Genomic DNA, 23,580 nt, shown 5'->3' with positions numbered 1-23,580 from the left:
GGGGTAAAATGATTTTCTCTGATGAATCCCCTTTCAGATTGTTTGGGGTATCTGGAAAAACACTTGTCCGGAGCAAGAAAGGTGAGCGCTACCATCAGTCCTGTGTCAGGCCAACAGTAAAGCATCCTGAGACCATTCATGTGTGGGGTTGCATCTCAGCCAAGGGAGTGGGCTCACTCACAATTTTGCCTAAGCACACAGCCATGAATAAAGAACGGTACCAAAACATCCTCCAAGAACAACGCCAAGCTGAAACATTTACTAATACACATGGTGCATACTACTATAAATTCATATTTCAGAATGACACTTTTTAGAAGCCAGTGAATGTTTTAATCCATAGGTAGAAGAAGGGGCTAGCCGGTAAATTTCAGACTGGGGGAAGAGTGGTGAGATTCATCTCAGCAGCCTATTAAGAACATTTTAAAGGGAGGAAAAATGCAGGTAGTCCAGTAATACAGCCCAGGGTAACCCACTATGGGACCAGCCTAGGCAGCAGATGTCCCCATGCAGCCCAGCCAACCCCCTGTCTACAAATCAGAAGCAACTGTGATTGACTATATGCAGTGGCCATATCCCCCTGCCCTATAATATGATGCCTTATGCAACCTGTAGATCTCCATACAAATCCAGGGCCGCCGAGAGGGGGGGGGAGCGGGTACTAATTACCCGGGCCCGGCATGTCAGGGGGCCCGGCCCGGGCCCTTGCGCTGCTGATTTTTTTAAATTTTTTAATTTTTCTTTTCAAAACGTTTTTTTTCCTTTCCTTTTTTTTTTTTTTTTTGGCGGGGGGGGGGGGGGGGGGGGGGGCTCGGTCGTTGGTGGGGGGAGCAGGCTAGTTTAAAAAAAAAACAAAACATACTCACCTGATCGCGGAGCCGGCATCCCTCCTCTCTGCTGCTCTGTGCTCTATTCAGACTGTCTGAATGCTGGGTGTGATGTCATCATGTCATGCCCAGCATTCAGTCAGTCTGGAGCAATGGAGCACAGAGCAGCAGAGAAGACCAAGAGAGGAGAAAAGGTAAGTGAAGGGAGGAAAACGAGGGGGGCACAGAGGGGTTAAAAAACGGGGGGGGGGAAGGCAGCATGACAGAGGGGTTAAAAAATGAGGGGGAGCACAAAGGGGTTAAAAAACGGGGGGGCAGCATGACAGAGGGGTTAAAAAATGAGGGGGCACAAAGGGGTTAAAAAACGGGGGGGCAGCATGACAGAGGGGTTAAAAAATAAGGGGGGGCACAGAGGGGTTAAAAAACGGGGAAGCAGCATGTCAAAGGGGTTAAAAATTGAGGGGGAGCACAGAGGGGTTAAAAAACGGGAAAGCAGCATGTCAGAGGAGTTAAAAACGGGGAAGCAGCATGTCAGAGGGGTTAAAAAATTAGGGGGAGCACAGAGGGGTTAAAAAACGGGAAAGCAGCATGTCAAAGGGGTTAAAAACGGGGAAGCAGCATGTCAGAGGGGTTAAAAAATGAGGGGGAGCACAGAGGGGTTAAAAAATGGGAAAGCAGCATGTCAGAGGGGTTAAAAATTGAGGGGGGAGCACAGAGGGGTTAAAAAACGGGAAAGCAGCATGTCAGAGGGGTTAAAAAATGAGAGGGGCACAGATGGGTTAAAAAATGGGAAAGCAGCATGTCAGAGGGGTTAAAAATTGAGGGGGGAGCACAGAGGGGTTAAAAAATGGGAAAGCAGCATGACAGAGGGGGTGAAAAAATGAGAGGGGCACAGATGGGTTAAAAAACGGGGCAGTATGGCACAGTGGGGTTAATAAACAGGGGTCAGCATGGCACAGTGGGGTTAAAAAATGGTGGGCAGCATGACACAGTGGGGTTACAAAGGGGGGGGGGAGGCATGGCACAGTGGGATTGAAAAAGGGGGGGAGCAGCATAGTATAGTCTGATGAAGGGGAGCCAGATGAAGGGGCAAAAACAGCATGGAGGGCACAGTGTGATCATAAGGCATGGCGATGATGAAGGGGCACATTATTGTAATATTGGAGCTGGAGGAAGGCCTAATTATTAATCGTGGGTGCTATTGATTTAACGCTGGGGCTGGCTGTAATTTTCTAAATGTAGCCATTTTTTTTTCAAAATAGGTCCTTCAACATTTCTGGATCCGGACAAGCCACAACTAAAGAAAGCAGCAGCCACAGGTGGAGAAAGTGAGAAGAACAGGTAGGAGAGAGCAGCACAGTGTGTGAAATGTTGTGATTCTAGTAGGGACAATACCAATTTTTGGTGAATGTTGTGTCCAATGTAAGGTGTAGGCCAAGACTGAACTGTTTGTGTACACACTGCATTGTTTGTATACTACCCTGTGGTGGTAGATGTCCTGAAAGTCAGGAGTGCTTAAACATATGTGACGCTCCGGCGAATTGAGAGCCTAGTGGTTTTTATGTTAGCCACGCCCCAATGGCACGTTTGCCACGCCCCCAAATGCATGACCGCACCTCCCAAAATTTTTGCACTGCCGTTTGGCTAGCCACGCCCCTGAATACATGACCATATACCTAATCTTTTTTGCGCCGCCGTAAGGCGGCGCAAAAAAATTTTGGGGCTTACTTCACTATGAGGGGGGGCCCATGAATTTGTTGTACCCGGGCCCTGAATTCTTCTTGGCAGCCCTGTACAAATCACATCTCTATGTTATATAATATATGACATTAACAGTCACTAACTCCACAAACCAGGGTATGACAGAATCATGCAGTACTTGGATCAGACCACTAGATGGCGATGCAGTCACGCGGGACACCTGGCGTCACAGCGACGGCCCCTGTTGCCATGGACACGGTCCCTGGTTGCCATGGAGCGGACGCGGCCTTTCTAGACCAGGAGACAGCAGCCTCGGTTCCCGGGACCGGTGTGGTGCTGTAACGGCTGCAGAGAGCGCCCCCGGCTGGACGCATCGTACAGGTACATGCAGGGAGCGGCCCATACACAGCTATATCAACGGGCGCCATTGTGATTGTGTATAATCATCACAGTTTGGTTACAATGTAACCTGCGTCTGCTGCATTCACTACAACGTAGACAAGTAATTCAGCTACTGGGAGACCAGAATTTATACTAACTTTCTATTCCAAATGTGTCTTCAATTTGTATGCATAGATCGATGTTGACCGCCATTTTTGTGTGGACCATATACTATTGTGGCTTATAGAATTGTCTATGGCAAAATGGCCCCTGTAGTGGGGACATGAGTTAAGACATAATGTAGTAGCCTCCTGTAGTTCTTCATATTGTGGGCAGCATGCTTGGACTTGTAGTTCATCAGCAGCTGGAGGGCCACAGGTTATTTCTGATATAATCAATAACTTATGTGTAAAACCTCCCATCACCATGATTTACAAAGAGAACATCGCTGTGGCAGCTGAATGATACTCAGCTGCTGGATCTTGGGAGATCCGCACATGGGTGACCCAGCTTTCAGGGATAAATCCTTAAAATCTAGGACTGTTCCTATATGACAACTTAAAATAACAGCTGATCTAGATCTTTTTCTCTTCAATATATAAGTGACTGGTGTTTATTGTATTAGTGTTTTCATCCCACATCTGTTATTTCAAATTATTTGCTTCATTTTCGGATGTGACATCCTTTCACTATACGGTTGTAATGGTCTCGAGTAGAAATGCACAATAATTTCAAACCAGATCGAAATTCAATCAGATTTCACCGGTTCCGTGACCGAAAACATGTTGGGGTGCCATCATCAATTTTGTTAAATATTTTTATTTATAAACTATATAAGTAATAAAGTAATTTAACACATTTTATTCATTCGTACTGCGAACACTGCTGTGCTGAGGTTTGCTGTTCACAAATAAAAAATCTGTAAAGTATCAATTTATGCTTGAACGTGTTGTCCGACAGGCCTGAATGTGGTCTATTTAGCTCAAACACAGTTAAATATTTCTCAAATTCAGCTATTTGGTTTTTTTTTAATCGATCAAAAATGTTAACATTTTTAGGAAATTTTCGAATTACTGTGCCGATTTATCGATTTGATAAACTCGTGACCAGTACGAGCATCTATAGTCTCAGATATAGATTCTGGAGAAGATGCTCTTCAATACCAGCTGGGACATCAAGTGTGCAAATATGTTATGGTCATTTAGAACCATTTTCTAGTGGGTCCCATTTAAACTGGACCCGTGACCTACACACAGTAGTGAAAGTCATTTTGTGGTCAGAACTTCTATTTATGAGAATACAACCTAGCAATTCACTATGGACTAGTGACATGACTGAGGTGTGAGGCACTTCATGTTTAATTTCTTGATAATTTCATTAGTTTCTAGTAAAATGATAAGCTGAATACTGGTTCAGCCCACAAATTGGCCACCGCCACTGTGTGTAGATGACAGACTCTCTTTAAGTCTATATATTGAAATGTGTGATAAGTGCCCCATGCAGCCAGGGTGCCCTCTAGTGGTGGGAAGGGGACATCACCACCTTAATGACCCCCATCTGCCTGGTGTTATCTGTAGACCAGGATGTAACTGGGAAAACTGTTTTCCAGGTGTCTTAAAACATGGCATCAAGCTCTCCACCAATTTTGAAGTCTCCTGAACCTACCAAGATCCCGAGCCCAAGTGCAGAGGCCCTGGAGTTCATGTCCAGTGTGGGTGAGTAGCAGCAAGTTTTGTTTTTGTATCAACTGATATTGGAGTATTCTCTAAAACCAGAGAAACATGGAGGTAACTTGTGCTTAAAATGGGTGTAAATTAATTCTGTATTATATATAAAAATTAATATCACTTTTATATCTGGTTTACCACCATTTGTGATGTAGATGACATTTCTTGTTATAGAATATGCAGTTAATCTAGCAGCACTTTATGGACATTTAATCTCCACTTTGTGTCTAATGCACTTTTATCATACTTGCCAACTCTCCCTGAATGTCAGGGAGACTCCCTGAAATAGGGGTGATCTCCCTCACTACCTGAAGAGTCTGGCATTCTCCCTGATGCTGAGCCAGTACAAGACGTGGTTGGCCTCTCCATCTGTGGCATAATGACACAGTTCAGAAATTGTCTGCTATGTCCATGCCTATGGAGGTGGCCATTTTCATGGAGACCAATATTTAACCAAAGACTGACAGGTAAGACAACATGACTTCAGTAATGAAGACAGAAATGTAGAAGACACTTCAGTCTCTAGAGATTCATTAGCTGCTTTTCTTTAAGAGATAGTTGCCTACTCTCTCGGAATGTCCAGGAGACTCCTGCATTTCTGGGAGACCTCCTGGGAGAGCAGGGCAACCTCCCGGTTCTTGCCCCCGCAATAGATAACTGACGGCGGTGGGGCTTAATGACGTAAATATTGTGTCATCTGCTGTAATTGGCCAAAATTGTGACAAACGTTTAGGGTGTGGGGGCAAAATGATGCAATTTTTTCAAGCCCCGCCCCCACACGCCCATCTCCCCCGGGTTCTCCTTGAAGCCAACTAGGAAAAGTTGGCTAGTATGACTTTTATAGAAACCGTGAAATGTGGTATTTTTGCTGTATTACAGAGTACATTTGTCACCATTTAATGGACATTTTACCTCCACTTACTGATTCCTCATCTTACCCATAGCAACCAATCAGATCCTAGGTATCATTCATCCAGTACATTCTAGAAAATGATAGCTAGAATCTGATTGGTCTCTATGGGCAACACCTCCACTTTTCCTCTATTGAAGGTTTGATGCTTCTACCCCTTAGAGTAGAAAGCGGCCAACGAAGGTCCACTTAAGTTTGGAATCTTTGTGCAATCTACAACCAGATGTGGATTTACCCTACGCAGTCACGTGTGCGCCAATATAAGTACAATATGACCGTTCTGTTCCACCAGGCCCGGAAGAGCTGGATCTCTGCTTATTTACTGAGCTTCTACAGACCGTGTCAGATTCCGGTAAAGAGTTGGGGTCTTTCACAGTCAGCGTGAAGCCCGCTCACTATGAACAAGAAGGGAACGTGGATGAGAAATGCTTCCTGGTTCACGCCAGCAGCCACGGCACGGTTGACAATGCACCATGTGGAACCTCCATAGTAGGTCAGTATTCTGTTATCACCCATTATATGTATAATAGCTTATAGCAGTGTTTCCCAAACTAGGCTCCTCAGGTCCCCCTGAACAGTCCAAGATTTAAGTGTATCCACATTTGAGTACAAGTCACTTAATTAGGGCCTGATTATCTAATAGGCTGACTGGGCTACAGCCTAGGGCACAATGCTCTTTGAGGGAAGGTGGGGGGGGGGGGGGGGGGCGCTAGATTTTTTGGAGAAAGTGGGGAGAGGGTTGGAAGATTTTTTTGGGGTGCAATTGTGACAGAGTAAGGTATAAACTGAAATTAATATTAAAGTATGAGATAAAAGAAAACATGAATGTATGTAGTAAGGTTTTAGTTATGACATATTCCAATGGTAAAGGCAGAAGACAATCCTTGGGCAGATGGGAGCTTGAGAATAAGCCAGTAGGAGAGACAGGGATGGCGACAGACGCAACCTGACAGCCCCTCCCCCATCACCCTCAGTAGTAGTGATTTTGACCCGCCTAAAAATCCAGGTGGAGCTGAGTTTCAAAGACACACAGATGTAACAATTTGTAGGGGGGGAACGTTTTTTAATTAAGGATGAGTTTGTTTTTAGCTTTAGCCTGTCAAGGAAGAGAAGGGGGCTCTACGGGCGTATTATCCTAGGGCGGCCTGAACCCTTAATAAGAACTTGACCTCAGTCATCTTGATTCAACCCCCTGTGCTCACGCATGAAACCATGGGCTGGCAACAGGGCCCTCTTAACAACTTCTTGGGCCCCCGGGCATAGCAGTGCACCGGGGCCCCTATATACACGTATATATATATATTTTAAAAAAATATATATATATTATATATATGGGCGATGCGGCTCCCTCCATGGTCTCCTCCTCCGTCGGGCGGGCGTGATGACGTCACGCCCGACATGCACTGCGAGCGCGACGGAGGAGGAGACCATGGAGGGAGCCGGATTGCCAGCTGACCGCAAGGTAAGTATTGTCTTCTTTTTTTTTTTAGGTTTTTTTTTTTGCTGCCTCCGACGGGCCCCCCTGGGCTGCAGGGCCCCAATGGGAAAGACGGCCCTGGCTGGCAAATTATAGCCTTAGATGGAGGGGGCTAAGACTCAGCTCAGCAGCCTATTAGGAACTTTTTAAAGCAAAAAAGATGCAGGTAGCCCAATGACCCAGCCCCAGGTAGCCCATTTTGGGGCGGCCTGAGCGGGAGATGGCCCCCTGCCCCCCAACCCAGACAGCCCCTGATTAAAACCTGGACCATTAGAGGGAGGGGCGGGGGGACTAGAGATAGAAACCACAAAAAAAAAATATATATCTGATAATACATATTCTCATGGCCACACTGTATTTTCTCATGCTGGGACTTGTAGTTTCACAGACCTGGAGCCACCGGTCGTCCAGGCCTGATCTATATAATACATTTTTATATTTCCCTCCCGTCACTGGTGTAATAACATGTTAGACCCCCACCTGAGGATAATCTCATTTCTTTGTATTTCTGCAGCTTATATCTCACCACAGATGGAAACGCTGGAACAGCATCACCATGAGTATATAAAGGTAACCACAAGAGCTATCAATCTACTTTATTACAGAACCTTAATATTATCATCTGGGGGTGGAGTAATCCAAGCGTCATCTTATCATTTCTCCTAGAAATTCAATTTGTAGTATTTAATTGTTTTGTACATTTCTTTAATTCCTTCTTCTGTTCCATGTAACTATTATCTGGATTTTGGACTTTCAAGCCGTCTTTAATGTTGTTTGTGATTTTATATGAAGTCATACGGTACGTTACAGAGGACACGTGGGAATTATAGGCAAGCACGCAGGTATAGGGGCCTAGTTCTGAAGCTTGTGAATCCCATAAGCATTGATGGTCGTATTTGGTTGTGGAGAGAAACCTTCAAGAAATCAACTCCTCTTACTCTCTTTATACTCTAATTATTACCTCTCTCAGATGAAAGAACATTCCCTGGACAAGAAAATTCACATGAAAAGGAAAGGTGACAAGATGGTGATCAACAGAGTCATTACCGAGGGTCAGGTGAGTGGCAGATATTGCCCTTTAGCTAAAATAAAACATTTACGACCCCCTAGGACAATGGTGCTTAACCACTTGTTAGCTGGGACTCCAAAACGAGGTGGTTTATAATGGACTGTATTTAGTATATGACACCCAGGGGACCCCCGAATCAAAATTGTCCGAATCACAGTTTACACCGATGTCCTAGGACAGGCTTGGCTAACCTGTGACACTCCAGGTGTTCTGAAACTACACGTCCCAGCATGCTTTGCCAATATATAGCAGCTTATTGCTGGAAGGGTATGCTGGGACTTGTAGTTTCACAAACACCTGGAGTGCCACAGGTTAGCCAAGCCTGAACTAGGAGAAAGTATATAGGACAAATGCAGAGATACATTGTTGTCATATTTCCATAGCAAGTACAGCAGGAAACAACATCGTACGACTTAACCTCGCTGACCGGGTTCGTCTCGGAGGCCTCAAACTTACTGCTCATGCGTCTTCTGGCAAGGAGACGGGACATAGAAAACCTGGACTTCCTTACCTTCGATGATGAGGCAAAGTTGTGTATTTCCAGCTATGTAAGTTGCTTATTATGTGAGACACCTATGAATTGACATTAGTATGATCTTATTAGATATATATGGGGAGATTCAGTTCTGTGCGAGCAAAGATTTCGATACCGTATTAACAGGAAGATCACTCAGGAGCCCATCGTGCAAGGCTCCTGCGCCACTTTTAGGTTAATTGAATGTCCCCCGTAGATGTGATATGTTAGAAGATTGAGTAGTTGGTAACAATCATTAATAATTAAAGAGGCCCAGTTACACTAAGAGGAAGTGATGGAAACATTGAAGAAAGACCTAGTAGTGGAACTGACCAACTAAGACTGCTGCCCATTTTAGGGTTGAGCTCGCTGCTATCCATCAGTTCCTCCACCATTAACCCCTTCTCTTCCCCCTCGGCAATACGGCTACTTTTCGAAAGGTTTTAGATATATTTTCCAAAACAGTATAAACAGTATTTAACCTCCGCTCTTTCGGGAAGAGCCCTAAGACATGGCCTGCGGGGGTAAATAAGAGAAATGAGGAACTGAGATTTAAAAAAATACTTGAATCCTATGACAGAATATATTTTATTGCAGTTTCCATCATTGATCGCTGTATATTTTTATTCTGTGTGTACCAGCAGCCTCTCGGGACCCGTCATCAGGTTATTGGGAAGACAATGGTGGAGGCTTACGGTATAGAGAGGACGACGCATTCGGAGGATATCCCTATCACATGGCAGTGCTATTTTCTACCAGATGGGTAATGTTCCCTTTACCAGATACAAGAGCGTGTTCTTTTGTCAGTGCTCTGCTCGGCATCATACAGAGCAGAGGAGCTAACAATCTAATGGAAAAGGGATAGAAAGAATAGATGAGGGAACACATAAGGTAACAGTGTATTGTAGATCAGAATGTGATGGGAGAAGTCGGATAGATCGGGTGAGTTATTATGGGGCCAGGTTATAGGCTAGTCTGAATAGACCATTTATGAGCTATGAGTGGTGGGTGGAGGAAGAGAGTTCCAGAGAAAAGGTGCAGCACAAGAGAAGTCCTGGAGGCTACGTGAGAATTTGTGAACATAGCAGCTGGGTGGCTCAGTGGTTAGCACTTCTCCCTCACAGCACTGGGGTCATGAGTTCAATTCCCCACCATGGCCTTATCTGTGTGGAGTTTGTATGTTCTCCCCGTGTTTGCGTGGGTTCCCTCCGGGTGCTCCGGTTTCCTCCCACACTCCAAATACATACTAGTAAGTTAATTGGCTGCTATTAAATTAATCGTAGTCTCTCTTGGTTTGTGTGTATATTAGGGAATTTAGACTGTAAGCCCAATGGGGCAGGGACTGATGTGAATGAGTTCTCTGTACAGCGCTGCGGAATCAGTGGCGCTATATAAATAAATGGTGATGATGGCGATAGAAGGAGGAAGGAGGCCATGGGGCGAGTGGAGCAGATCAGGGGAAAAAAGGAGAGGATTCGAGATTGCCGAGGACTTTGTAGGTTAACATTAAGTTTTTGTTCTTGTTCCATAGTACATATTGTTTTACACAATGTTCCTCCCTGCAAAAATTGATCTTAAAATCTAATTATGGGACAAAGTGAGAAACACTGACCCAGCTATGTGCTTTGAACAAGTGTCTCCAGCAATCCTACCAACCACATTGGTTGTCGGTCAGTCCAGTTATTACTGAACTGATCATTCTCAATATAGAAACCTCACCTATTACATGATATCCCGTTATACTTACCCCTATAGTAATGAGGAACATTACATTTTGGCATCTCAACCCGGAGAGCATTAATGCTAACTAATGCCCCTTTGCTAATTTTCGTTCCTCTCTTTCGATTTCTCACAGACACTTGGTCAGTCGAGTCCAGGTTGGTTCTCCGGTTACCATTAAAATCACGCAGATGCCCATATTATCCGAACCAGGTAGGTTACATCCTGACAGCCATGAAAACAGAGTATGAGCCAAACATGAAACTTTACACTCAAGTTACAGAATATTGTTTTATATTGGGGAGATGATATATTTCTTATGGCCTTCAGATCTGTTAGATTAAACGTTATGCTAAAGACCCACATGAGACGGGTCTCTCTGGGATTGGAACGTGAATGTCTGACACATTATTCTCTCCTGCGCTTTTTTTGTGGAGTTCATACACTTTACATGTTTCCCACATGTGTTTATAGAGGAAGAAGATCCCAAACCTGTGTTTGAAAAGAAGGCCCTTAACTTTGAGGAGGATGTTCAATTATATTCTGAATACCAGGACAGAAAGGTAACATGTACATAGAGAAAACTCTATGTAAGAGGCAATGTGTTCATAGGTGTCAGCCTTGGGGCTTTCTAGATGTTAGGGCATGCTGGGAGTTGTAGTTCCACATCAGCCAAGGGCTGGTAGGGTGTGCTGGGACCACAGCTGGAACACAATAGATTGAAAGAGGTAATCAAGTAAGTAGTACTGACGTTTGAGCTGATACAGTCAGTCGCTGACTGAATGGCAGAGATATATGTTCATCTTAGGACCATAATTATGTACGTCTGAATGGAGGAGAGACAATATCTCACGGAGCATAAGCCCACGAGTGGGCGGCTCAGTGGTTAGCACTTCTGCCTCACAGCACTGGGGTCATGAGATTGATTCCAGACTATGACCTTATCTGTGTGGAGTTTGTATGTTCTCCCCGTGTTTGCGTGGGTTTCCTCCCACACTCCAAAAACATACTAGTAGGTTAATTGGCTGCTACCAAATTGACCCTAGTCTGTGTGTCTGTTAGGGAATTTAGACTGTAAGCTGCAATGGAGCAGGGACTTATGGGAGTTCTCTGTACAGCGCTGCGGAATTAGTAGCGCTATATAAATGGCTGCCGATGATACGCAGTATATACACCTTGAAAAGTTGGCTGTGTGTAGTGCATGGACAACCCTTCGTAGGAAACTCTCAGATATTTGTTCTTCCCTCCTTTCACCTGTCTATCTGCTGTCTTCTTCTTAACACAAATGAGACATAAAGAGGAATCTCTGTGTATAATCGACACACAGAACATGTGCACAACCTGCTTTCATATTTAGAATTGTGTGTATGTCGCACTTACATGCCCTTGTGCTCAGAGAGATGGATCAGGGGGGTTTAAGGTACAGTACAATTCGGGTGCACAGCCGAAAGTTAAGCACCTCCCTTGTGAAACATCTTATATTGAGTTGACTTTATATGTAAACGGCGCAGTCTGACACCTCTTCTGCTTCTCATCCAGGAGGAACTAATCTCAGACCATGAAACCTACCTCCGCCGCCACCCAGAGATGAAGGTTCTGCTGGGGGATTTCATGCAGTTCTTACTCCTCAGGAAGCCAGAGGACATCATCGCTTTTGCAGCTGATTTTTTTGGCCCCTTCTCGCCGGCCCAGGAACGTGGAGACACCTTCCCTGTATTACGGGGTCCTCAGTCCAAGTCTTAATGTCTGCAAGCAATAAATACACTATGAGAGTGGCTTCTGGTGCTTAATGTGTTCCTAGAAGTTGGGTATGAAAAGAACTGTAAACAAAAACAAAACCTGCATACTACTACTAGCAAAGTTGGGCTTTGCCAGCCTAAGCTTGTGGCACTAGAGCAGGGGAATTCCTAAGCCTCGGCAGTACAGTGCTGGATTCTTCAGGGATATCATGGCCGTAAAAAAAAAATGCAGACGCTGCCTCCTCTAGGTGTACGCTGGGAGGTGTGTGTGGGGGGGGGGGGGGGGGGGGGGGGGTGGCAAGTTTATTTTTGAGTGCCAGCATGTCCCACGCTCAGACACTCAAAGGGGGCTGCACTTTTATTTTTGTAGACCCAGTCTCCCTTGGGAATCCAGCCCCATGCTGACAATAGTAAAATTGAGGGAACTCCACACTTTATCTCCCCAGTTTTTCTAGTACCAGCATAGTTGTTACTGTTGGGGGGGGGGCGCATTTAAAGTGCGTAGCTATTATGAACACTCGGACATTATTTCAACTACATCCCATATTGAAATGTGTCTGTCTCACCTATACACTTTGTTACATATCATCTATTTATATAGTGCCACTAATTCTGCAACTCACATCAGTCCCTGCCCCATTGGAGCTTACAGTCTAAATTCCCTAACAGACACACAGACTAGGGTCAATTTGGTAGCAGCCAATTAACCTACTAGTATGTTTTTGGAGTGTGGGAGGAAACCGGAGCACCTGAAGGAAACCCACACAAACACGGGGAGAACATACAAACTCCTCACAGATAAGGCCATAGTTGGGAATCAATCTCATGACCCCAGTGCTGTGAGTCAGAAGTGCTAACCACTGAGCCATGGTGCTGCCCGATAAAATAATAGCATAATAACCTTGCCTCAAGTCATCTCTACCTCGGCATTCTATAAACCTTTTACATCATCCATGCAGTAATGTATACACTCATCCTAGAAGTGAAGTGTTTGTCACTGTAATACATGATGCCTGAGAACCAATGTGGCACACTCAGTAAAACTATGGCACTATAGTACAGAGGCAGAAGAGCTGTGAAGTGGGGCAGTAACAGAGGAAACAGTGAGACATGAACGAATGAACAGGTGAGCAAGTATGAAGAGCACACGTAACAGACGGTGGGAGAGTAATGCAGAGGCCGCATCCCTGTGCGTCAAACAGCTGAATGAATAGAAATGTAACCCACATACAATGCTAATTGCCTACATAAGAGTTTATGTAATGGGAGGATAAGTAATCCAAGTTACATTATCCCCCTCTGATAAATAAAGGGGAACTTCTCCTGGGACCACAGGACAGGACACAGACTCCCTGCCAGGATAAGATGCACACGGACGGCTTCTGGATAATGAATCTCAATACTTCAAATGACAAAATATTTATTAATATATAAATAAAAACAGACATTACAAAGGCCCATTCCTTATTGGGCACCATTAAAAATAGTTCTTGTTAGCAGCAAATACTAATTATCCTAAGACTGATCATCCACACAGTCCAAGCAGGGTCCATCCCTCACTGGGAGCTCCCTGCGTCTGGCCGGGTACAGTCCTCTCACAGCAGAACAGATCTCCTCACTGGTTATGGCGTTTCTGCGCCTGCAGTGGGAGAGTCGCGCAGCTTCTGCCGCTATCAGCCCGAAGCCATCACTGCCGATATTCTGTCTGTTCAGGAGGTCGAGGGCCCAGAGGTTCTGGCTCATGGTCTGTTGGGTCTGGGACAGAGGGATAAGAGGGAACCAATCAGAATGCTAAATAAAAAAAATAAAAACTAGGACCACTGTAACATTCTGTACTACAAGGAAATCAGGTAATCAAGTATTGTCACCAAATTATCACATCATGCAGTGTGAGGGGAGAGGTGTTAGAGAGGTCTGAAAAGTTTGTCATAGAAAGTTTCAATCCCACCCCCCATTAAAAAAAATGAGCCCCCCTCCTGCAGAAGAGGGGTCTGAGGTTCCTATTTGCTCCCCTCATCCTCCATCGCCCCCTGCAGGCCTGTGATGAGGTGGACACAGCCATCATAGTAAGTGTGATATGGAGTCATGTGATACAAGTTATATCTGATCAGAATACAGACGTCTCCATCTACTAATCACACAGCCCCCTCCTCCTCCAGTATCTGCCCTCACCCAGTAATTATACGGTGCTCCCTTACCTGGCATAAGACTCTACCAAGGTGCTGCTCATAGTCCTTTTTAGGTTTCTCTATCCCCTTCTCCAGGTGAAGCAGGGCCCCGTGTCTGGGATGGGCCCCGCAGCTTTTCTTTCCTGCAACAGTCTTCATTCTGCTCTCTGAAATAAGACAGCCCAGAGTTACTATCAGATGCTACAGGACACAAGAGGATAGAACATTGGTGGCCAATCTGATTCATGCTGGAGGTCATGTGACCCATCCAAAGAGCAACAATATATTTAAGCTACATACCCATTGGTGTATCAGCAATACCAGAGATCTCATGTTCTCAAAACTATTGACCCAATTAGTGGGTAATATTCACAGTAAAATCACTTAACACAAAAAAAATCTAAAGATGTAATACATGGCTTTCAGAGACCCAATACCCAATCTTAGTTGCTCACATTAGCATAGTAATTTAAAGAAAAAAGGTCTGTCCATGTAGTGGGAGGGGCAACCAGCCTGCTGTGGTCCAACCCCCTTCAGTGGGCTTAGGGGGTTCCCCAAGTTACTGTACCAGGGCCCAAAATCTCTTGGCAGCCCTGGTGACCATATGCCAGTCACATGCAGCCCCCAGGTCACCAGAGAGGCACAAGGAGACAATCACAGGACCTCTAGAGTACATTTACCAATGTCTGCAGTCTATGGGGGCACCGGATAGATTTAGAAGAGATCTATAGTTTAGGGCTCCACAACTTTCACATTCTGCCAAGTAACATTTAACAGTTTACACATAATCAATAAGTGATGCGATACATGAACTCTAGGAATTTGTACAGAAACAATTTGATGGCAGAAAACAACTTACACTCCAGTCAACCCTCAGCATCTCACCTGCTTTGTCCTCTCACTCTGCTATCGACACTTTAAAAGGAAACTTAGTGACACCAGATACAATCAATCAACCTCCAGGCAGAGCACAGATCACCATTAGTTTACACAACAGATATGTAATCAGAGAGTTAATTATTGCTACATTTTATTGTATCACTGGAAAGCACAAACAGAACACATGTGTCCCAGCCCCACTCACCAGTTCCTGTTACACAACCTTCACTTGCTGGTATAGAGCAGCCATAGAACGACCTTTATATACACAGATCAGCAGCCACTTTCTCATCACTCATTGATCATAAGACTCAGCTGGGGGTCAGGTGTTGGTTCAATCATTGGGCAGATCCTGTCTTCTCCAGCCCCTCCAATCATATACAACAAGGGAGGTCCTAGACATCCTCACACATAAAACTTGTACAGAAGCAGAAAATCACTATCCTGCATTGATATAAACTATTTTTGTTTTTATAAATGTCCCCCATGTAGACCAGAATGTCTGGTCTTACCTGCCACCATTTTTATTGTTGCAATTGCTTCTTACCTTATGTAAATGTTGTGCCCCTTATTTATCTAAGCCAGGCCTGTCCAACCTGCAGCCCTCCAGATGTTGTGAAACTACAAGTCCTAGCATGCACTTCAAGCTATCAACAGGTTGTCTACTGGTAAAGCATGCTGGGGCTTGTAGTTTCACAACACCTGGAGGGCCGCAGGTTGGACAGGCCTGATCTAAGCCTTTGTCCTTTTTGCACCCAGGGGTGCAGGAAATCCTGTGCACCCTTTTTCATTCAGAAGCTTTGGGGCTGTACTGACCGCCCTTATTTGTAAATTATTTAATTTGCAAACTATGCTAATAAATGGCAATAATAATACAGGTGCAAATCCAGAAATTGTACTAAGATAAATAACATCTGCTTTGTGACTCTGAGGTTGGGCCCTAAATGTTTATATATGACTATCATTTTGAAGTTAACCATTCCCTATTCTGTGTGCTTGGCTGAACTGAAATATCATTACACATAAAAACCTGTGGAATGTTGCCCCCCTAGTGGCTTAGATACAGTGAAAAAATGAAGACTAATTGGATTTACCAAGCAATAAGTTTTAAAGAACTTTTCAATGCAGTACAACATAACAGGAGTGACTTCTGCAGCTAAACAAAAGTGACAGCTTCCTGCAGTCATACATAAGTGAGATGGATGCACATAGATAAAGTATATTTTATACAGTACTGTGTGATATTATTGACACTATATATATATATATTTAAATATGTATAAAGTTTTTGCATTTTGAAATCTGAGTATTGGCTCTCATATAAAATGTTGCAGTACTGAAATGATAGAGACAATGTATAATTGTTTAGCTTAATTCTTTTCTGTGTACTCAGCAGACATCTATAAATACTCTCAGTGCCGCCTCTATATCTGTTTTTGCACAGTATAATCTGTGCATTGTGACATTATCTGACATGAGTCCTCTATACCAAGAGACAAGAACTACACTTCCTTCAGCGTCTGAGAACAGTTCAGAGGATCTTGGCTGTCGGTGTATTTGTCCTCTTCTGATAACGGCTCTTATCAACTTCCCTTTATGAGCACAAACATATTTTGAGTTGAGTTTCTCCTGCTGTGTAGGACAAATCACACTGTATTAGTGTTTCATATACAGTCATGGCCAAAAGTTTTGAGAATGACACTAATATTATTTTTAACAAAGTCGGCTGCCTCAGTTTTTATGATGGCAATTTGTATATACTCCAGAATGTCATGAAGAGTCATCAGATGAATTGCAATTAATTTCAAAGTCCCTCTTTGCCATGACAATGAACTTTATCCCAAAATCAACATTTCTACTGCATTTCAGCTCTGCCACAAAAGGTCCAGCTGACATCAGATCAGTGATTCTCTTGTTAACACAGGTGAGAGTGCTGACAAGGACAAGGATGGAGATCCCTCTGTCATGCTGCTTGAGTTAGAATAACAGACTGGAAGCTTTAAAAGGAGGGTGGTGCTTGAAATCATTGTTCTTCTTCTATTAACCATGGTTACTTGCAAGGAAACATGTGCAGTCATCATTGCTTTGCACAAAAAGGGCTTCACAGGAAAGGATATTGGTGCTAGTAAGATTGCACCTAAATCAACCATTTATCGGATCATAAAGAACTTCAAGGAGAGAGGTTCAATAGTTGTGAAGGAGGCTTCAGGGTGCCAAGAACGTCTAACAAGCGCCAGGACCATCCCCTAAATTTGAGCTGTGGGATCGGGGCACCACCAGTACAGAGCTTGCTCAGGAATGGCAGCAGGCAGGTGTGAGTGCTTCTGCACGCACATTGAGGTGAAGACTTTTGGAGGATGTCCTGGTCAAGAAGACCAGCAAAGAAGCCACTTCTGTCCAGGAAAAACATCAAGGACAGGCTGATATTCTGCAAAAGGTGCAGGGATTGAACTGCTGAGGACTGGGGTAATTCTCCCCTCCTCTCACCAACACTTTACTGGTTTGGTGGAGGCAGCTCAAGATATTTGCAGCAGAAATCTTTTCATATCACATATAGATTGCTTTGTATGGTGCATAGATGATTTTCTTCTAATATGGATACAACCTCTGGCTCCAGATCTTCATTGAGTCCCTTCAGTTTGAGTTTAAACCCTTTACTTAGAACTTAAACCAGTGGTTCCCAAACTTTTTCAGTTCGAGACACCCTTCGTGTCACCATAAGTTTTCCAAGGCATCCCTAAGCCCAAATAATTACCGGGTAGTCCCGTTTTTAAGTAGTTGGGTCAAAGTGACGTAAGATGTATTTAGGCCCCTTCACCATCACATTGTGCCCCTTCATCATATCACTGCGCACCTTCACCATATCACTCTGTATTCCCTTTTGCCATCTCACACTCTGTGTCCCCCTCTTCACCAGCTCTCACTCTGTCCCCCCTTCCGTATCTCTCTCTGCCCCCCCTCTTCAGCATCTCTCTCTGTCCCCCTCCTTCAGCGTGAGTATGAGTTCTGAGAGGGAGACCCCAGATCTTATCTGTGAGGAGAGACATGTATTCGAGTTCCAGAGAGAGAGTTTGAATTCTGAGAGGATGACTCTGGAACCCAGCGAGAGGCAATAGGGGCCACAAGCTTCATGAACGTCCGCTCTAAGAGCCATCCTGAGTGGAGCGTGTGTACAGAGACCGCCCACCTGACCAAGTGGGGCAGGAGATACAGGGGTACCTACCTGTATAACTACCCCCATAACCTGGGAGAATAGGACTGAGCTAGATCTGGGTGGGAGAGTATGAGGATCTCCAGAGGTAGGTACCAGGGAATAGGACTCTAATACACCTAACATCGACATTTAACCTCTCTCACAGCAGATAGAGATGATTCCCAACATAGCCAGACATTATATATATATATATATATATATATATATATATATATATATATATATATATATATAAAGAGTGACCACAAGGCCCTGGATATTAAGAGTTGCACATTAAGTGCCTTTGGATGATGTAATGGTGCATCTTCTTGCAAAATTGATCACTGCGCCTACACACAACCTGCGTCCATGTAAAGAGTTGCACCCAAATGAGATATGTGCAGGGTCTGGCGTTGATGAAAGTCGCATCAATGTATTAAATTTAACATTCTGTGTATCTCATGATGACTGCAATGCAAAATGCAAAAAGTATAGGTGACCAAGTGCAGATGAATCTTTGCATCTCCAATCAGGCCCTAAATGTTTACATGTTGATAGGTACAAAACTTCTAATGGAACTTATTTGCAAGACTGTTCATCATCATCATCAACATTTATTTATATAGCGCCACTGATTCCGCAGCGCTGTACAGAGAACTCATTCATATCAGTCCCTGCCCCATTGGAGCTTACAGTCTAAATTCCCTAACATACTGTTAAACATGATTCAGTAGATTAAACAGATTGACTCACGCAGTGGAATTAATTTGACAGACATATCCAGTCCCATTTTCATCCCCCAATCCCAAACCTTTCTGGTGGTGTAAGACATATAATTTTTGCCAAGATTTGGAGGTATGTATTCCTTTATTTTTAAGTAGCTTAACGGTAAAGAGTAACAGTAAAGAGTCAGCACTTAGAACTTAGTCACATTTTGAAGTGTGCCCAACTTGTAATCTGTACAGGGAACCTCAGGTCACACATTCATGTCATCCTTCTGCCAAATGTAAGCTAAACTTCCCTGCCAGACACAGAGTTCATAAAGTTTTACGCCTTTGAACCGTGAGAACGACATTACTGTCATTACAGCTAATAAATAAATCAACGCAGATCAACACAAACTCACATCCACGTCACTTACGCCTGAGCGGGTGAGTAATGCCAAGGAATTAATCAGCCATTAACACATGGGAAAGATTTAAACGGTCTAAAAGGGGATTCTAGGCGGGAGAGGTCAACCAAGCCACAATTATAGGCCAACAGCAGGGAACTCTCTGAAGCACACGTCCTAGAGGGTGTCCCCCACTTGTATTGTCCAGGGATCCCTCTGTTACTGACAGATAGTCAATCCACCCTCCCTATCTTGTGCAAAGACCTGGGCACCTCACAGCAAGGAGATGAGGCTGAAACGCAGAGACGAATCTCAGGGTTATGTCATATTTTTTGCAGATTGTATGTAGTGTAGTATGACTGTATGTATTAAGTATGACTTCCAAAGCCGATAGCTTTCAAGCTGCTGGCTTGAAAAGGGGGAGATGTTGCCTACAGCAACCAATCAGATTCTAGCTGTCATTGTATAGAATGTACTAAATAAATAACTAGGGGCCTGATTCATTAAGGATCTTAACTTAAGAAACTTCTTATTTAAGTCTCCTGGACAAAACCATGTTACAATGCAAGGGGTGCAAATTAGTATTCTGTTTTAAATACTGACTGGTTTTTTTCATGTAGCACACAAATATCAACTTTAAATGTCAGTGTACAAATAAGCTATCAAGTATTTGTGTGATACATGAAAAAACAGTCAGTATTAACTTATGTGCAAAATGGAAAACTAGTTTTCACCCCTTGTATTGTAACATGGTTTTGCCCAGGAGACTGAAATAAGAAGTTTCTTAAGTTAAGATCCTTAATGAATCAGGCCCTAGAATGTGATTTGTTGCTATAGGCAACATCTCCCCTTTTTCAATCCCGCAGTTTGATAAATTTACCCCTTCAAGTTTGATCTGTGTATGGAATTTGCTGTTCCTGACTGATCCGAGCCGACACATGAGGCCGCTTGTCGCCTTGAGATATTCTCGGTCATCATCCATTTCTGGTACACCAGCATTTTAAAAGCTGTTCTTGTTCTGTTCTAGATGTAATGATTCTCATCGTTAGTTCATGGGTTACTCTGCATACATTAGGTAAATAGTTTCTGAGTTCATAACATAGTTTGACAAGCAGTATTGTACTATTAATTATCTATTTCCCCCCAGTAGTGTCCTCTCTATCTGATATCGCTGACTCCTGCCTCTCTGGTGGTGGTGGGAATGGGGGTCTCTCTCTTTTCCTGAGGAGATAGCAGAGATAATTCAGCGGTCCGGAAGGAATAGCAACACCTAAAGGAAAAGTTTCTAATTTCCTTTCATCCTGCACAGTGATAAACTGAAGCACCAGTTATGGGTAGAAGTTTTTGCTCAACGACAAATAATAAAAGATCCCAGCTCCAGGCAGTTGGTGGTAGTTTGTTTCTTGAAGGTTGGCAATTACAGGTACGGTACTAGTTAATGTTTCTAGAAGGTTGGCAATTACAGGTACAGTACTAGTTAATGTTTCTAGAAAATTGGCGAATTTAGGTACAGTACTAGTTCATGGATATGACAAGAGCCAGGTGGAAGGATGTTAAAATAAAGGTTAAGGCCACCTGCCCCCCCTTGTCAATATATATGTTCTAATGTTATATCTTAAATTATGCCATGCGGTGGCACTATCTACTTTAGAGGTTGACTAGACTTCTCGGGAAGTACCAGTGGGTAATGACTGTGGCTCTTATCTGGAACAATCAAAGATTAAACTGGGAGGCCCCACCCCTTATTTTAATACTTATATTTTTGTCGGACTAAGTTGAACCCCTTTGCATTGATTGAGCCTTCCCAGACTGGCTAGAACCAGCCGCAGCAGCTGTTTCGTGCCAACATGGAGATATGGAGAACAGAGCAAAGCCAGTCCACAAAATAACAGGATGCCGGGTGATGGTTAGGTATCACGCTCCCAGTAACCAAGCCAAGCCAGCATAATAGTAACTACAACCCAAGCTCCAGGAGCTATTGATCTACCAATTTGGGGCTACAGCTTCCGACACAGTGGTCAGCAAGATCACTTCTTGATCCACTGCTGGAAAAAATCCTGTGAAAAAAAACCAAAATAACTTACCTTTGCGGTCACCTGACCGCTCACGTCAGGTGACAATCCGGCTCCCCCCCCTGGTCCCCTCTTCCATGCTGTGCTCACAGAGAATGTAGGGCGTGAAGACGTCATCATACCTGACATTCACTGCGAGAACAGTACGGAGGAGCGCAGAATGGAGAACAGCAATGACTCCGAAAAAAAAAGAGAAGGGGATCAGACTTGGAGAACAAGGCAATTGAAAGGTAATTTAAGGGGGATTTGATTCTCTAGTTGAAGGGATGCTGAGTGAGCACATGTATTTAAAAAAAAAAATATATATATATATTACACATATATACACAGCAAAAACTTACTTAAAAGATGCGGAAGCCGCAAACTTACTTAATAGCAGTTTCCGCATCTTTAAACTGCCTAACGGGGAAGATTTCATAGAAATCTCCTCTGTTTAGGCTGACACCGTGCAGCATCGCGGTTCCTGTAGATTACTATGGGGACTGCAATGCACGAAGTATTGTTAAGCTTCGCATTGAACGGAGAGGTAGCGCCATTTCAGGATGGCATTTCCTGTCATTTCCAATGGGATTCTGCTGAAGCCTCTTTGGCTTCACAGAACCCGGTACAGTGGAAGTGCTGTGCGCATGCACATGTAACATTATTAAAGTATTTCCATTATTATTTTACGGGTTTGCAGCCATCTCCTGGTAGCGCACACAGCTACAAGGAAGACAGACAATTAGTGGAACATTTTACAATAGTTAGATCTTTTGCCGATCTAGTGCCACTTCACAAAGCAGTAACAGGACAATTACTGCTCACCAGAAGACCAGTGAACAGCCAATCATTTGTGGTACTTTTCCAAAGAAAAGGAGATTACTCCCAACATAGTCTGTCACCAGTTTTTAAAACGAACCATCGCATTACCCTTGAGCAGCCAGTAAAACGTAAATGAGCCAATTCTTCTTTCTTTAAACCAGTTTTCACACCGGTTGTGTAAAGCAAATTGTTCACATTGGAACTGGCAGCTCCAATGTATATTTTGCATCTGTTCCAATAGACAAGTTCTTTACACAGATGACCTGCCTGCTGTAACCATATGGATGCCCCATATTTTAATACAAGCTTTGTGTTCCCCAGCTCTTGTGCCACCAAGTATCCTACTATACACTGCCTGCTGGGACCAGTAGTTCAACAGCTGTAATGAAACAGGTGCTTTCTATGTAAAGGCTCATCCGAGCATTTCTCTGCTGATAAATAATGTATTTCAGTCCCCAGAAGACCCCCATCCCGCAGCTGTATCTATCCCGCCAGTAAAGGATGAGATTAGGAGGGGAACTTTTATTGCTCAGCATGCTGTTCTCCTGTGTGCCACCATCTTGTACAATACAGACCCCTATAATCTCACAGCTCCCAGGAGACCGTGTCATGTTCCAGGCACCCTTAGGGTCTCCATAATTTTTCCAAGGCACCCCTAAGCCAAAAAAAACAAACCGAAAAAACACAGGGCTACACTAATTAGTTGGGTCAAAACATATTAGGTATTTAACCCCCTTCACCATCACACTGGGCCCCTTGCCCACCAAACCCTGCTTGGGTACCTGTGTCCATATACTTATTTTGCACTAACCCTTGCATCTTCATAATCTTACACATTTCTAAAAGATTGGAAGTGACCAAGATTTGCTTCTCGGTATACAATGTCTTACTGATAATCTGGGGTACACTTAGGGCTCCCATCATTCTGAGATGAAGCAAAAATACTTATGAAACCTGGGGGTAAATGTATCAAGCTGAGAGTTTTTCGGCGAGTTTCAAGAGTGGAGATGTTGCCTATAGCAACCAATTAGATTCCAGCTATCATTTTGTAGAATGTACTAAATAATTAGAAATTGGATTGGTTTTTCAAACCTGCCGAAAAACCTCAGCTTGATACACTTACCCCTTGAATTTTACTCAGAGCCATCAACCCCTAAACATTTGAGAACATATATATATATATATATATTTTTTTTTTTTTTTTATTTTACACCCCCCCCCCCCACCCCCATCAACTTGACAGCTTCATCAGGAGCTTAAGTTATGTTATTTTCCCATAAGTTGTTTTTTGT

General features: G+C 43.7%; 2 protein-coding genes across 5 annotated transcripts; one reads left to right on the top strand and one right to left on the bottom strand.

Moving 5' to 3' along the window:
- Window positions 1-973: 973 nt before the first annotated feature.
- Window positions 974-12,098, top strand: CATIP (ciliogenesis associated TTC17 interacting protein). 3 transcript variants are annotated; one of them, XM_075181070.1, is made up of 11 exons: window positions 974-1,021; window positions 2,090-2,168; window positions 4,519-4,624; window positions 5,839-6,039; window positions 7,538-7,593; window positions 7,994-8,080; window positions 8,476-8,640; window positions 9,248-9,369; window positions 10,462-10,538; window positions 10,800-10,888; window positions 11,865-12,098. In XM_075181070.1, the coding sequence occupies exons 3-11, from the start codon at window positions 4,531-4,533 to the stop codon at window positions 12,066-12,068; spliced, it is 1,095 nt and encodes a 364-aa protein (XP_075037171.1). In that variant the 5' UTR covers window positions 974-1,021; window positions 2,090-2,168; window positions 4,519-4,530; the 3' UTR covers window positions 12,069-12,098. The 3 variants fall into 3 exon arrangements, with proteins under 3 accessions (XP_075037171.1, XP_075037172.1, XP_075037170.1); XM_075181071.1 differs by lacking the exon at window positions 974-1,021 and having other exon boundaries at window positions 2,058-2,168; XM_075181069.1 differs by lacking the exons at window positions 974-1,021; window positions 2,090-2,168 and adding an exon at window positions 2,750-2,909.
- A 1,369-nt stretch (window positions 12,099-13,467) lies between these two features.
- On the bottom strand, window positions 13,468-15,419 carry LOC142097093 (histone H2B-like). Of its 2 annotated transcripts, none has more exons than XM_075178684.1 (3): window positions 15,317-15,419; window positions 14,263-14,399; window positions 13,468-13,819 (listed from the first exon to the last, which is right to left on the bottom strand). In XM_075178684.1, exons 2-3 carry the CDS (start codon window positions 14,389-14,391, stop codon window positions 13,580-13,582), a joined length of 369 nt encoding a protein of 122 aa, XP_075034785.1. In that variant the 5' UTR covers window positions 14,392-14,399; window positions 15,317-15,419; the 3' UTR covers window positions 13,468-13,579. The 2 variants fall into 2 exon arrangements, with proteins under 2 accessions (XP_075034785.1, XP_075034786.1); XM_075178685.1 differs by lacking the exon at window positions 15,317-15,419 and adding an exon at window positions 15,118-15,244.
- Window positions 15,420-23,580: the final 8,161 nt, after the last annotated feature.

This window comes from Mixophyes fleayi, chromosome 7 (genome assembly GCF_038048845.1).
Source record: "Mixophyes fleayi isolate aMixFle1 chromosome 7, aMixFle1.hap1, whole genome shotgun sequence".
In the NCBI taxonomy this organism is placed as follows: Eukaryota; Metazoa; Chordata; class Amphibia; order Anura; family Limnodynastidae; genus Mixophyes; species Mixophyes fleayi.
This window is presented reverse-complemented; position numbering and strand designations above follow the sequence as displayed.

Coding starts and splice junctions, on each gene's coding strand:
- LOC142097093 (XM_075178684.1), bottom strand. CDS start 14,391: ATGAAGACTGTTGCAGGAAAGAAAAGCTGCGGGGCCCATCCCAGACAC. Junction 13,820..14,262: donor TTGGTAGAGTCTTATGCCAG/GTAAGGGAGCAC, acceptor CCTCTGTCCCAG/ACCCAACAGACCATGAGCCA.
- CATIP (XM_075181070.1), top strand. CDS start 4,531: ATGGCATCAAGCTCTCCACCAATTTTGAAGTCTCCTGAACCTACCAAG. Junction 8,081..8,475: donor GAGTCATTACCGAGGGTCAG/GTGAGTGGCAGA, acceptor ATATTTCCATAG/CAAGTACAGCAGGAAACAAC. Junction 10,889..11,864: donor CTGAATACCAGGACAGAAAG/GTAACATGTACA, acceptor CTTCTCATCCAG/GAGGAACTAATCTCAGACCA.